We start from the raw sequence: 15,782 nt of genomic DNA on the forward strand, positions 1-15,782 counted from the left end.
ATGGGCTCAGCAGTGTGGCTCCCAGGCTCCAGAACACAGGCTTAATAGTTGTGGTGCATGGGCTCAGTTGCTCCATCTTTCCAACCCAAGGATCAAACCCACATCTCTTGCATTGGCAGGTGGATTCTTTACCACTGAGCCACCAGAGAAGCCCTGTAATTTGCTTCTGTTTTCTCTTTGGTTCAAGGGAGACTGTGCAGTTTTCCAGTAGTTAAGAGTTTGGCACTGTAAAATTGTTTCCTCCTAATTTTGTTGGATTATGACCTCAGAATACGGCCTAGATAAACATCTACCGTATGTTATTGTATATGCGTGCATGTGTGCTCCGTCATGCTGATTCTTTGCAACCCCGAAGACTGCAGCCTGCTAGGCTCCTCTGTCCATGGCACTTTCCAGGCAAAAATACTGGAGTATGTTGCCATTTCCTACTCTAGGATATCTTTCCCATTCATGGATCAACCCCGCATCTCTTGCATTGGCAGGTGAATTCTTTACCACTGAGCCACCTGGGGAGCCCATGTCAGTGTTAAGTATCAAGCTTAATTTACCCGAAATTAATCTAAGAGGATGGAACTAGAAGAACTGATTAACAATATTCCCTGAGCTCCTCCAGGTTTGAGCATGTTGGTCCGTTACTTTGGTACCCATGTCAAGGGCAATTCAACTGAGTACAATTCTTTCTTTCCAACATCACTCTTTTCTAACATGAGGGCATTTTATTGGTTTTTGGATTTTTGTTTGCATCTTAAAGTGCAGTATTTTCATTCCTTTTTTTTTTTTTGGTATGCCAAGATTTGGTCAATAACCAAACTTGCCAAAAAAAACATCTAGGTCCCTATTCCCTGAGTTTATGTTGACTGTGTCTATTACCTTGTAGTTGAATGGTGACTTAACTGTTATCTTCTAATTTTCCTTCTGCATTCATTGTGGTTCTGCAACCGTTAAGCAAAACCTCTATTAAGAGGATTTTCATCCATGTCTCCCATTCTTTAATGTGGTTTCTGCTTTATCCTGTAATTGTCTTGATTGGGCTTCCAATTTGTTTCTCAATCTCTTTTTCCCTTGTTCATCATTCTTTGTGTTCTTCAAGGATTACATTTCCTTTCATAATGGAATCTTCAGCCATCAGTATATATAGAACTTGGTGTGCTTTCTTACGTTAAGTATCATGCCATTTCATCTTATGTATAATAAACTTCATCCAGACAAACTCGCCCTGCTAAATGGAGGGTGAACTTTCCTTAAACTCCCCCCACCTTATCTGAAGCTGCTTCCTGTTCATCCCTGCTTGATGTTACTGCTCATCCCCTCTTCCTTTATCTGAGTGTGGGAAGGGGCAAGGGTTTACCCCCATAGCACCCCTGGGGAGAGCTCTGTACTATCTTTGTTTAAAGATCTGGCCTCTCCCACTTCTTTTGAGGATTTGTTAATGGCTATCTTGGGATTCACTTTCCCTGGACTCTTATCCTTTGTCCCATGTTGTTGTCATCCAGTTGCTCAGTCGTGTCTGACTCTTTGCAACCCCATGGACTGCAGCTCGGAAGGCTTCCCTGTCCTTCACCATCTCCTGGAGCTTGCTCACACTCATGCCCATTGAGTTGGTGATGCCATCCAACCATCTCATCCTCTGTCGTCCCCTTCTCCTCCTGCCTTCAATCTTTCCCAGCATCAGGGTCTCTTCCAATAAGTGGACTCAGCATCAGGTGGCCAAAGTATTAGAACTTACCAGTTCCATGAGGGCTTCCGAAAAAGCCTGGCTGATTCTGCCTGTCCCATCGCCCACGTTTACATGTCCAATTATAGATATTTCCAACCTCAAGATTTATTCCTTAACTTTGTTCAAGACTGCCTTCCTCTTTTTTTCTACAAAATAGAGAACTGTTATCACAATTCTCAAGACTGTATTAATCTTGAGGTCAACCTTCTTTCCTAATATCACTTATTTTTTCCTAGCTACCATTTTTCAAAGTTAATGACAGCTTTTAGTCCTTTCATTTTTTTAGTTGCTGAATTATTTTCCACTTTTCCTTTTTCTTCCCCCTCCTTTTAATAAGCTACTGAGGGAGAGAAATTCTAAGATCAGCTTGGAAGTCCTAGACTGCCCACTATTGTGATGTTTTGTCAGTTTTTAATCTTTTAAACGTTCTATGAAAACTGTGCAATGCACGTGCATAGGTTTTATTAAAAAAAAAAAAACCCTGGGCTTAACCTTTGCTCTCACTAGCTCTTGAGATTTTGGGCCAGTTTTATGACTGTTTTAATGCTGAGTTTTCCTATCTTTAAAATATGGCTAAATAAAGCTACCTTGTATTCTTATATAAGGGGCTTCACAAGTGGCTTAGTGGTTAAGAAAATGCCTGCCAATAAAGGAGATGCTGGTTCAATCCCTGGGTCAGGAAGATCCCCTAGAGAAGGGAGTGGCTACCTACTCCAGTATTCTTGCTTGAGAAATGCCATGGACAGAGGAGTCTGGCTGGCTACAGTCCACGAGGTCAGAGTCGGACATAACTGAGCACACATTCTTGTATAAAGCAACGCTTGGTGCATAAGTATTCAAAACAGGTTCACTGAATTACAGTTCTATTTTATCAGCAGGATGAGGAACCACTTAGGCCAAATCTGAAAATCAGAATCAGAGACTGGGCAACAGAAATGGAAAAGGATTCTGGGACCCTTGGAAGAGAGAGGACAGCATCTGATAGTAATCCTGTGTGGGGAGGAGAAGTCCACTGAAAAAGGTCCTGCTTGAATGAAAAGTAATGAACTGTCTGAAACAGAAACAGGAGAGATGGACTCGATGGAGAATAAACACTGAAATTCTTAGGAGCTTTCAAAGTGTTAATTTTTTAATTAAAAGTTAATTTATTGAACATGCTTAAATTTTTTTCATGGACATAATTTTTATACCAAATGTCAATAAAAACCAAACCAAACATTAACATTATATATTACAAAGATGTGAAAATTCAGGAGGGTATGCCTAAAACTCAAATTTTAGGAATTAGAAGTAATTTGAGGGGCATCATAAATTATGAACCAAGTTCAAGAGACACGTTACTGTATTACTGTGTTGCCTTTCTCAACAGGAAGTCCACCAGCACCCAACACGGCGGGAGTGCCCACTGAGCCGAGGGCCATGTCCTCCACTATATTCCGGCTGTCAGTGTGGCCTTGGCTGAATGGCCGAGCCAGTGTCGAGAAAGGTATCCTGATGCTCCACGAGCAGTCTCTTTCTGTGGTGACATTTACACGCTGGAGCACAGTGGGACTCGACTTTTAGGGTTGACAGTGAAACCAGAAGGAAGTGATGGGGCTACAGATGAGAAGAACTAGCTTTCCATCATCATCTGAATTGTTTACAGTGTGCTATTAGGAGTCTGCTAACACGCCTGTATTGTTTATTTCCTCCTGGGTGAGTCATTTAAAGCGACTTTTCACACGAGGGGAAAGGTAGTCGAAACTTTGCCTGAAATCCTCTCCCAAAGAGGACATTTAAACAAGGCTGACTGAGCTAGAAACATTTTATTGATGGTCTAAGTTTAAAACTGTTTCAAACGCGTTATGTTTTCATACGTTGTGTTCTTAAGAGTTTTTCAGGTGATGATTATTTTTAAAATATTATTGACTTAAATCTCACAAGACTGAAGTAAATCTGTGCATATCATATCCACCTCATAAAAAGAATAAACAGAAATGGTGGCTTGCCTGAGAAACTATAGTAATTCAGAAGTACACTGGATCTCTCTCCTAGACCTTATTTTTAAAGCACAGCTATAATAGCTATATCGAGATTTTATGAAGTGGAGTTTTATTCTATTACTCCACGTTAATGAACAGATGTTCCAACCATGGTTTATCTGCCATGGTTCATGGAAAACCAAAAAAAAAAAAAAAAAAAAAAGAACCAAACATACCTACGCCTCTACCCTGTGATCCCATTAGCTAGTTTATTGCTGACAGCTAACCAGCACGTTCTCTGTAGCAGGATTAAGATAAGTCACTTGTTAGGTCCTTGCATAATTGAACAATTAGATGTTGTTAAGAGTTTATGGATGACCCCTGTCTACCTTCAGATGCTGTACTTGTTTTAGCTTTTGACTATCCCATTCTACAAATGGCCATCATTTTCAAAATGGTAAACATAAGCTTAACATGACTTAGCAATTCCACTCCTAGTATATACCCAAGAGAATGTAAAACATCTCCACAAAAAAACTTGTACATGAATGTTCACAGCAGCATTATTCATAATAACCCCAACATGGAAAGGACCTAAATGTCCATCAACTGATGAATGGGTAAACAAATGTGGTACATCAATGCGATAGACTACTATTTGCCATAAAATAACAACGAAGTACTACATATATGCATGTTATATCATGGATGAGACTTGAAAACATTATGCTCAGAGAAAGAAGCCAGGGACTCCCACAGTAGTCCAGTGGCTAAGACACTGTGCTCCCATTGCAGGGGGCGCAGGTTTGATCCCTAGTCAGGGAACTAGATCCCACGTCTCAAATGAAGATGCTACGTACCACAACTAAAACAAATAAATGTTGAAAGAAAGAAGCTAGACATAGATGGCCACATAAGATTCCATTCCATTCCATTGTAAGATTCCATTTATATGAAATGTCCATAATAGACAAATCCACAGAGACACAAAGATGCGTGTTTATCAGGGGTTGGGGGCAGAGCAGAGGAAGAGTGGTTGCCGGTGAGTACGGGCTGATTTGGGGGGATGATAAAATGTTCTGCAGCAGCACAGTAGTTATAGCAAAACTGTAACTACTCCAAAAATCCGTGAGCTGTACATTTAAAACAGTGAATTTTATGGTATGTGAATTATTTTTTAATACATACTTTTCAATTATTTTTCAAAAAGTCATCAATATTATTTCCTATTTCTCACATGCTGGAGACAATACCATTTCCAAATGAGCAAGAAGGAAAGGTATACTTTATTTTGCTAAAATGAATATGATAATCTTGATACTAACTATTGCTAATACATGTATTGGCTTAGAATAGTTTTATTTCACACTCTGATCAACAATGTATTTATTCTTCTTATCTGAGAAAAATTAAGAGTATAGGGAGCTACAGTCTGGAAGGAATTATTATAGGCTAGAACTCTTTGAAAAAGAAAAATACTTGTTCTCAGCAATATGAAAATAAAAACTTACCAGGAACTGACCCATGGATGACAAGAGGTAAAACAAAGCCAACACGTTAGACAAAGGTTTACACTGACAAAGTTTTAAAAATTTACAGCACATGGAAATCCAGACCCAAAACAGAGTCTTAAAGGTTCTAGTTCCTTCTCTCTGCACTTCAGGCTCCCTCCGAGAGGCGTTGCTATGGTAAACTGGTGATGGCTCTCCCTGCATAAGCCATCCGCGCTGCTCCCGGCATGAGCCAGGGATGGCCACAGATGGCAAAAGTCACAGGTCACATGCTCTGCAGCCATAGCAGCTTGCTCCCTATCACCAGGGACAATGCTACACAAAATAAACTGGCACACAGGAAGTTTTTTTTTTTTTAACTCAAAACAGTCCAGTCTAGCCCTCCCTTCAATCTTGACTGCCACTTTTATCTTTGTGTTTTGTAGTCTGTTGCCTGCGACGTACTCCAAGCCACCTGGATGCCACAATGACTATGTCTGCATGATTGCATAGAGCTTAAAAAAAAGAACAGCACGTTTCTTACACTGTGTTCATGTATGAAAAGGGAAGAAGACGGCTGTCAGTTTTCCAGGTCTTTGGCTAAAGCGTCACGGATGAATTGTAAGGTACGCTGGTACAAAAAAGCATCCTTTGTCTTTGGCTTACAAATGTTCAGATGGTTAACGTCCACAGGAATTAGATCTCCAAGGCCTAAATCTAAAGAAAACAGAAATGTCAATAAAGTCTAGGTAAAAATATAAGCTGCTCCTGTCAACAGGGAAAGAGACCAGATGGGTAGATGTAAATGTCAAGTTGGTTGTGATAGATCTCTAAAAGATAAAGGAACTTACAGTTGACTCTAGCTAAACTGTATGTGCCTAATCATGACAGGACGGAGTCTCATGCGGTGCCATTATACGTCTATGCTTTTCTCATAAATTCTGCATATGTGTGCATTGCCTGCTTCCTGATCTAACAGTTAGCTGTGCCTGAGCACTGTCATCTTCAAAGGCTTTATACACTGCAGGCTATTCCTACGTTATCCCACACTTCTATGAACCACTTCTTCTCCTAGAGTTACTATGAGAAACTCGATAGTGAGCTCCTTTGCCCTGATGAAAAGAACGTCTCACACGGAATCCTTCCTATACCCAGACCTTCCATGCTCACTCTACCAGGGAAGGAGATGGCATGGTGCTTGGGAGACCTGGGTGAGGCTTTCACGTTTCAACCTAGCCAAGTCCACCTCCTGGGCATGCCAGGAGGTACTGGTGAGGCCAGCCTGGTGAGCAAGTGAGGTGGAGGTTATGAAGGAAGACAGGCCAGCTGGCGGCACAGAGGAAGAGGTAGGCAGGATTACAGCAAGGCCATGTCACTGCCAGCAGCTGGCCCCCATACTGATTCTGCTTTAAGCTTCCAAAGTCATCATAAAAGACACAAAAAAGCCGCCGTTCTTTGAACTCTTCAGGTTCTTCAACTACCAAAGAGCAACCCTTCACCTCATGGCATATTACTTTAAGGTAAAGTCTCTTCAGGTTCCACTACAGGGTATTAAGCCTTTTCATTTTAGTTAGATAATAACTAACGCAGCAGGAGAGAAGGCCCATCGGCAGGTGCTCCGGATACACTCCACACCTGGCTGCCCGGAGCCCCCAGTGCCACCAGAACAGCACCTGACTCAGCCTCTGAGGCGATCAGAAAAGAGTCTGACGAGCAAACTCAAGAGTTAGCCGGATGAGGGGAAAGCGTTTCAGGGAGTGGTGTCCACGCTGTTTCCTATGCACAGAGGAACGGAGGAGGCTGCAAGGAGAGTGGAGATTTGAGCCCTGCCCACAAGGAGCCTACATGGGCTACAGGAGTGGGTACTGGCCAAGCCCCTCATCCCAGGAGCAGGAAGAGACTCCACACTAGTTCTTTTCCTTCCAAATCTTTGTTCCTTGAATATTCCCCATGTACCGTCCATTTATTTACTAAACATCCACGCCTGTACTAGATTTAAAGGTTCCTGAAGGTGGCTATCAGTCTGTTAAATGAAACACTCCTTTTAATCGGGCTGATAGAAAAGTTCTGGATTCTTACCTGAAGGCAGCAGCTTTCAGTGTGGAAGCTAACACAGCATTAGCCAGTTAACCTGCACCGTCTAATCAGTTAAACCAAAGGGGGGCAGGAAATGCCAAGGTTAAATGTTTGCCAAGAAATTTTAATCTGTGGCTTAACAGAGTAACAGAATCTAAATCTTCATAAAGCTGTCTTCTAAAAACTGAGAAACTGAACCTAAAAGCTGACGTTTATAATGACCACCTACCAGGAATCTAAGGTCAAACAAGTTTCAAAAGAGTGAATACCTGCTGATTCCAGGGGCACCACGTGGAGTTTAATCATGCTACCAATGTAGGTCGGTTGTGTTTCTACAAAACTCAGCACCTGGAAGTTTTTGTCTTTTGCAAACTCCAGAAAGTCATCCTGTAGTGTTTTAAGGGCGGGAGAATCTGTAGAATTATAGAGAACGAGAACGTGGCAAGTCCTGTGTATCTAGTTCATAATAAAATGCAGCAACCTTGCGAATTTGGGGAGGAAATTAGGGTTCTGATTCAAGATAGTGGTTTAGTTTCTTCACTTCCTAAGAAGCCAGGAAGATGAGAGTAAAGGGCTAAAACCAACCAAGAACTGAGGAGCCGGTAGCAACGGCAGAAGTTTCTCATGTTACCGGCTGACAGGAAGTAGAGCCCAGGGCAGTGTGCTATGTAGGACGGAGGGTCCCCGCAGTGTGTTGGTTGACACGCCCACGTGCATCCTGAAACACCTCTCACCAGCAGAGCCTGTGTGTAATCACAGAGCGCCTGTCCCCCATCCTTGGATATGAAAGGGCAACCAAGAGGCGCCAGGTCTCAGAGGAAAGCCTGCCACCGGAGAGAGACCCGGTGAGCAGACAGAAAACCTGAGCACAGGAGACAGTTAAAACAAAACCTCTGGTATCTTTAGGATGATTTCAAAAGAAAATGGATCACAGAAGAAAGAGCTGCTGGAAAATAAAATATGACTGCAAAAAAATAAAATTCACCAGAAGGTTTCAAGGTAAAGTCCAATAACTCTCCATAAAGCAGAAAAAAGAACATCTGAGCAAAAGGACAATGGCATATTAAGGCTCAGGCCAGGGGTCCCAAAATTCTCATAGCAGGTGTTCCAGAGAGAGAGAAGATGCTCATTAGCCCAAAATAAATATAGTGCCTTATAGTTAATATGGTAAATATCTTTAAAGCTCACATGTATTTTAATAGTTGATTTTTCAAGCCTGTAGGAAAAAACAGTTCATCGGTAATCTGGAATAATACTTAAAGCAGAACATTATGTATCTGTTAAAATTGTAAATATTTAAGATAGTATTAAAATTGTTGTATTTCTTGAGAAAATAATGTGTGCTAAAAAAAATCTGCTAAGACGCTTTAGTGGTATCTGACTCTTTGAGACCCTAATGATCACAGCCCTTCAGGCTCCTCTGTCTGTGGGATTCTCCAGGCAAGAACACCAGAGTGGGTTGTCATTTCCTTCTCTAGGGGATCTTTCCGACCCAGGGATCGAACCCATGGTTCTTGTCTCTTGCAATGGCAAGTGGGTTCTTTACCACTAGCACCAACTGAGAAAATAATGCTAAGCAGAAAAAGGGATGGTATCAAAGAAAAATTAACCCCAAACTAAAAGTTTTCCATGATAGTCTAAACACAACTAATATAGAAACAGTAAAATGAGGTAATACGGGTCAAGTTAGAAACTGTCTTCTCCTTCTCCTATATACTTGGTGTTAATACAATGCCAATTTCCTTTTGAAAGAAAGAATTACCTTTGCTGAGTTCTTTGACTTCCAAAGAGGGAAAGAGAAGATAGCGAATATTAACAGAGTATTCAGCCAGATGGGATCCATGATGAGGTACACTATAAAAAATTATTCCTCTGGTATTGTTTATAATAGTACTCATTTCTGGCTTCTTCGAGGCTTCCAACAGCATCTTTTTGACAAGAAGACCTAGTCATAGAGAAGGAAAAAAAAAATGTGTAAGCTAGTTTCCTTCACTTCATTGTTTTTTTTAAAATAGGCAAACGAATACAGAAAGAGATGGGTTCTTTAAAAAAGTTGAAACAATTATTCTCTGTAGTCCAACAAGCAAGGCCTTAAAATACTAATACTTAATGGGCTGCCGTCTCTGGGGTCGCACAGAGTCAGACACAACTGAAGCGACTTAGCAGCAGCAGCGGTCATGCTCCTAAACCTCTAAAACATGCAGCACAAAGCTGCACACAGGTGAGATTCTAGAAACTCACTTGTAAGGCAGCTCTTACTTCACAGGATGCCCTCTCCCAGAGAAGAAGGTCAGGCATTGCACGTAGAGTGCCCATCAAGGAGGCGAATGTGCATGGCCAGCCCCTGCCCCAACCCACAGTAGCCCACTAACCACCACTCCATTAAGACAGTACTAATATTAAAAAACACAGACTCTCGTATTGTGGAGAAAACAAAGCTGCTGTGGGAGAATGCACCTAGGAATGCACCTTCTCTCCTGTCCCCCAACCTGGGCTTAGAGCTGACAGGGAAACCCAAGGTAACATGGAGGGTAACAGTGGGTCTCTGAGGATACAAAGTGTTAACATCCACCTTTCGGCCCAAAGGCCAGATGCAGGGCCAGCAATCCTGAGCGTTTCGTCAGATAAACTAGGCCAGGAGCTGCACAAAGGCCCTCTGTGAGGGGGATGGTGAAAATTTAGAACTGGGTTGGGGGAGAGGGTTGGGAAAAGCAAGAGATGTGGTTAGCAAGCAAGCATGAGGGCCAATGAGCCGACCCCTGCGATCACACCACCATCGTGGGCTCTGGCCAGGGGAAAGCAGGCGGAAGGGGGCTGGGGCTGTGGGCACCAGAGCAACGACGGACTCTCAACGACGGTTGAGAAGCAGGGAGGAAAGGGGGGGCCCTGGGACCAGCCCTGCGTGCTGAGCAATATTTATAAGTCGGGCTTATACATGCCATGGACAGCTTCTGACATTTACTCATTATCACGCTTAATGCCTCATGAAAGCATTAAATGGCAAACTCATTTGCTTCTTTTTATTTTCTCATTTTCTTTTTATATGATCTGTTACTAGTTGTCCCCTTCTAGAAAAACAAATAGCATGGAAGGAGAGTAGTCATTTTAAACCTCCAAGCTATCGCCAAAAACATTAATTCAGGGGAAAAGGGGCCACCATTACATAGCCACAGAAACTTTGCTGAGCCCTATGGCTGACAACTCAGTGCTGGCTTGGCAACAATGAAACACACTGACCTCCCATGCTGTGTGACACCCATATCACCGGCCTGTCCCCAACACCAGCAGCTCTGAGCTTCCTCAGAAGTTCGTTGCTCCGGAATGCGATGGACTTTCTGAACAAAATGAGAACAGCAGGCGTGACAGGACGCTGTCGCTCACCCCCAGCCCCAAATTTTGCTGTCCACTTTTTAAAGCAAGATCCTTTATTCACTGTACCAATTCTACAGGCTACATTGTGGAGTCAGGACTACTTCCGTTCTCTTGGGTTGATCCCTGCAGTTGCTTATTCCCCATTTCTAACTTAGTCACACTGGCATAAGTGGAAATCTTTACTAAACAGGCACTGTTTAGGCATCTAACATGTAACTGGCAATTTTCACGGGTCAAACTGCCCCCCCCCCCACTTAGACTGTGCGTCCCCCTCTTGGTGTGTGGCCTCTCTGGAGACCACGCAGTCCCTTGCGAGTTCACCTATGGAGTCAGCTCTCATTGCTGTTTAGTTGTACTTGGATTTATGTTACAAACACTAAGCTTCCATCATTTTGGTTATATTCCTTAGAAACAGCACAAAGCTCATCAGAATTGAAACATTCAAATACATATTTTTAAACTAGAAGGGAACTTTAAAGCTGTCTGGTCTAGTAGTTTTAAACTGTGTAGCTGGAGAATCCTTTCTTTAAGTAAAGGTGTATGAACACTCATCCGAATTAAGTGGGGAGGGAGCCCTGTGGACTTGCCCACTGACCCCTAGGCACCATTCCTCCAGCACCTGGGTGGGGATCATTCAGAGATAACAGTTTGAGAACACTGGTCAGACCAACCCCCTCCACTGGCAGATCAAACTTCCCAGACCAGTGAAATGACCTAAAGTGGCTGGTGAGTCACAGGCAGAACTGGCTACAGTCTGGCTCCTGATGCCCGGAAGTCACGCGCTGTCTCCTGTACCTACAATTGGACATATGACATACAAGTGACAGAAGGAGCCCACACGGCGCAACCTCTCTCGGCTGCCGTCAGGTGGTGTGCTCGAGAACACAAAAGCCAAAAGCCTCGTGTTTACTTCCAGGAGTTAAGGAGACTGTGCTCCGAATCTGTGGTCTTTACTCAGTTCAGTTCAGTTGCTCAGTCGTGTCCGACTCTTTGCGATCCCATGAACCGCAGCACGCCAGGCCTCCCTGTCCATCACCAACTCCCGGAGCTTGCTCAAACTCATGCCCATTGAGTCGGTGATGCCATCCAACCATCTCATCCTCTGTCGTCCCTTTCTCCTCCCACCTTCAATCTTTCCCAGCATCAGGGTCTTTTCCAATGAGTCAGTTCTTCGCATCAGGTGGCCAAAGTATTGGAGTTTCAGCTTCGGCATCAGTCCTTCCAATGAACATTCAGGACTGATTTCCTTTAGGATGGACTGGTTGGATCTCCTTGCTGTCCAAGGGACTCTCAAGAGTGGTCCTTATTATGAGAAGAGTTTTAAGTGAACCACGTTAGGAACCCAACAGCAATACTCTAAGTCTTTGGTAGTTTCATTACTTATAGCTAACTCTCTCTAGAAGGAAGAGGGAAAAGGTTAAGAAGAAAATCCTGGCTATGACATCGAAGACAAAACTCCCCTCCCTCCGGGCCACCTGTGGCCCAGCCCCTTCCTCTCCGTTACCTTTCTGTAGGGCACCTGGCTCTCCAGTCGCTGAGGCTGGTGTCATACTCCACAGATATTATTCGGAGAGCAGGACAGTCTCTTGCTAACCACGACTATGTAAAATAAAAAGTACAAAAGGAAAAATACTAATTTCCACTATCCCACTTACTTCTTAGCAACTGAAATTCGTAACTAAAGGATCCTTGTAATATTGGCAGCTAGTAAAGACTGCATTGGAGTCAAGTGTAAAGGTGATCAGAAAAATAATTGCAGCATTTTATCTTTATATCACTGCTCACAAGGTGATATCCGTATTTACAGCATAAGGTCTATGCAGGCGTTAAGAGTATGCTCAATTTTAGTCTGCTATTGACAAAAGCAGGGCCTGTTTTTGGAATCTAGATCAAATTGGCTTTTTGAAAGCATTTAATTGAAAGCTATGATCTCAGGACAGACAAAACAGAGTGACGGAGGTTAGAGATCTGATCTGAGAACTCAGAGATACTGATTAGAGTCACGGTTCTGTCTCCATGAACCCAAGGTTTATCATCCTCTCCATGTTCCAGTGTCACCAGAGAGAGGGCGCCAACTATTCTTTCTGCTGATAAGCCTCGTGAAGGTGAATAAGCAGCAGTGGAACAAAGCCCCAGAAACTATACATATTTACAGCATCAGTTTTCACTGAGCTTTAGATAAATTTTATTCAGTAAATTCATCCCAGCATTTAGACTCTTTAGGAGAAATAATGTCAAAGAAATCCAAAGCAGAATTACTTCTTCAAAGTCTTACTATTATAATTTTTAAAATCACAGAACTAGTCAACTGTCATTAATATATTATTTATTGAATTATATTTTCAGTGCGAGTGAACTATTACTGGCCCTCACTCCTGTTTTTTTCACTTAATACACTTTGTGTCATAGTATGTACCCAAAATTATACAACAGAGTGACAAGCCCAGCTGTTCATGTAACATACTGTATGTGTCTCTAAGGGAAAGAAAAACTGCGTGGAAAAAAATCCCAGTAGAAGGAGAAAAACAAGCAAGTCACAATGAGGACCCAAAGGCTGGTGGCACAGCTGTGTGTCAGAATACGGCTGGCCCGCTGGAGGCAGCCGCTTCCTTACCTTGGGCCAACACGTTGTATACTTGGTTTCATCTTCTGAGACCTTTTCAGTTAAATCCTGATCATTGTCCTGCTGGCGCCACGTTTTGAATGCTGCTCCCATAAGGCCATGAATAAAAAGGACATCTGCTTTAATGGGCTGACTAATAGGCGGGAGAGAGTTTTGAAAAGAAGCAGAAAAAAACGCGTTATCACTTTGATAGGGATCTACACAGCACTCTCTGGATGCTGCTTAGCAGGTTTATATGACCCCAAATCAGCTTCATTAAGACCAGCTTTATAAGCACAGGTTGGCTGAGGAACCCTAAAAGAGTTCTGGCAAAGACATATGGCACGTGCTCACTGCTGTCTCCATAAGGATGAAGACACAGCCGGCCAGGCAGACCAACCAAAATCAACTGTAACGCACTTAGAGATCAATGAAGGGACATGCCATAGATTACCCTCCAGAGAATTCCATGAGAATATTATACAAATCAATAAAAATATTTAAGACATTAAATAATATGCTAATGTAGTTTCAAACTCAGTGTGCATGAAAGAGATTCTTTTTATCAAGGAAAGTGATGTTTATCAGAAACAGAGCAAATGAGATTTTAAAATAACTTTATTCTCTCTGTATATGACATTGTAAAAATTACAATAGCATATTACTTGCAAGCTATTTATAATACACACACAATCATGCCACACATATAAAATACGTTATCATATCACATTATTTACAAATGAGAATTAACCAGGCCATCTGTTTTTCAAGTTGAAAAGAAGTTCTTGCTATTTTCTGAGGTATTATTTTTAAAGTGCCTGACAAAAATCCAAAATATGTGTAATTTTTTTGTTGTGGTCCTTTTTATATTCATCGTCTTAGCAATGATACAGCTGGAAATAGTGACAAGAAATAACCTGAGGAAGGAGCATGAGCCAAATGTATCATTACAGCCCATTTTGTCAGGCACAGGCCTTTACACTCGCCTAAGCTTTTTCCAGTCCCTTGAGTTCTAGGCCGAGGCTCATTTGGTGCCTGCATATGATAATGTCCTAGTCATTTTTCATCCAGATCAGCCTCTACGACCCGCATCAGTCAATAACTTACATCTACATGAAAAAGTGTAATGTAACAAAGACGAAATAGGCATCACAAAGTTTATGTGAGCCACGTTATAAAAGGTGAATGCACTCTTCCTAAAGGGAAGCCCTTGGTAGGAAATAACCCCGGTAACTTAGCTGGTTCCCATTCTTTGGTGACTGCAGACTGTTTGGGTAAATGAGGTATCTGACATATTTGTATAGGATTTCACCGGTCTAAATCGTGCAGAAGGCAGTTAGAATGCTAAGCCCTCCAGGCCCCATGTGCCCGGGGCGGCAGCGCCAGCCTTCTCACCTGGTGCGGTACAGCGGGTGCAGCAGGTACACGCCGTCCTGGTACTTGTCTGGCACGGTCTCTCGGTCTAGGTTAGCCAGCGTTCTGGCGGCATGGGAGGCCTCCATGACATGCTGAGACTTGACTGCTTCTGCCAGTATGGAAACCCAGCCTGGTGAAGAGAACAGACTCCCTAAATACCAGCCCCCATCACTCAGACTGTTGAGAGGTTTCAGGCCAAAAAGGGTGGGAGGGGGGCAAACCTCTGCATCTGTTTGCGAGGAAAAGCCCGACTGCCCCAATTCCATTCTTCCCTAAGGCCCTCTGGGTCCCACAACACAACGCCATGATGTCCCCAGCCATATATTTTTTCATTTAGAAAATGTAACAAAAGTTGTAATTACTAGGGATGAGGTCATAAACGGTAAGAAAGGGTCCTATTTTGCTTTAGCAATGATTATTAAACTCAGTGACTTAATACTAGTTATTTCATTCTGATTGGCAGTCAGATTAGCAGGCCTTAATATCCATGAGGAAGTTGTTTCTTAATTATAAACTTGTTAAGACCTGAGGTTCAGAGGGAAAAAAAAATTTTTTTTATAATTGAAGTATAGTTGATTTACAGTGTTGTGTTAATTTCTGTGTGCAGCAAAGTAACCCAGTTATACCTATATCTATATATTCTTTTTTATATTCTCTTCCTGTATTGTTTATCTCAAGATACTGAATATAGTTCCCTATGCAATACAGTAGAACCTTGTTTATCCATTCTCTATATAACACTTTGGAAAAACTTTCTTAAAGGGAGACAAAGAAATACTTTCTGCAGTACCATTGCATTTCTTTTTGATGTTTTTGTTGTTTAAAAGCATACTGCATTATGTACATAAATATGTATGAAAGTTTATGCATGCATGCACACATCACACACACAAAGATCTAGAAAGAGGCACCAAACTAACAGACAATCACTACCTCTGAGAGGGGAGGCAGTTGGGATTGGGGTGGGCTCTGTATAAAGGTGGGTTTAGTTTTTTGCTGTATCTGTGTTCTCTGAAGTATTTACAATGAGAGTCTGTTCATGCATTATTTAATTTAAAATAAAACAGAACATGGGCTTTGAGGTCAGAGAGACTTGGGCGTCAAATTTCTGTGCCCTGCTTACTTGCTATGAAGCCTCAGTCAAGTTA

The 15,782-nt window shown here is 42.3% G+C and overlaps 1 protein-coding gene across 2 annotated transcripts in view; it reads right to left on the reverse strand.

Annotated features, from left to right (window-relative positions):
- Positions 1–2,828: 2,828 nt before the first annotated feature.
- SERAC1 (serine active site containing 1) overlaps positions 2,829–15,782 on the reverse strand; it is a 55,932-nt gene continuing 42,978 nt past the window's right edge. For both annotated transcript variants that reach the window (XM_040238897.1, XM_040238898.1), the window contains 7 exons: positions 14,614–14,764; positions 13,231–13,372; positions 12,121–12,215; positions 10,482–10,579; positions 9,007–9,189; positions 7,514–7,657; positions 2,829–5,885 (listed from right to left, as the gene is read on the reverse strand). In XM_040238897.1, the coding sequence (XP_040094831.1) occupies positions 5,749–5,885; positions 7,514–7,657; positions 9,007–9,189; positions 10,482–10,579; positions 12,121–12,215; positions 13,231–13,372; positions 14,614–14,764 (950 nt within the window). In that variant the 3' untranslated portion in view covers positions 2,829–5,748. The remainder of the gene's footprint in view (positions 5,886–7,513; positions 7,658–9,006; positions 9,190–10,481; positions 10,580–12,120; positions 12,216–13,230; positions 13,373–14,613; positions 14,765–15,782) is intronic.

The sequence above is a fragment of the Oryx dammah genome, unplaced genomic scaffold, assembly GCF_014754425.2.
Source record: "Oryx dammah isolate SB20612 unplaced genomic scaffold, SCBI_Odam_1.1 HiC_scaffold_4, whole genome shotgun sequence".
NCBI lineage: Eukaryota > Metazoa > Chordata > Mammalia > Artiodactyla > Bovidae > Oryx > Oryx dammah.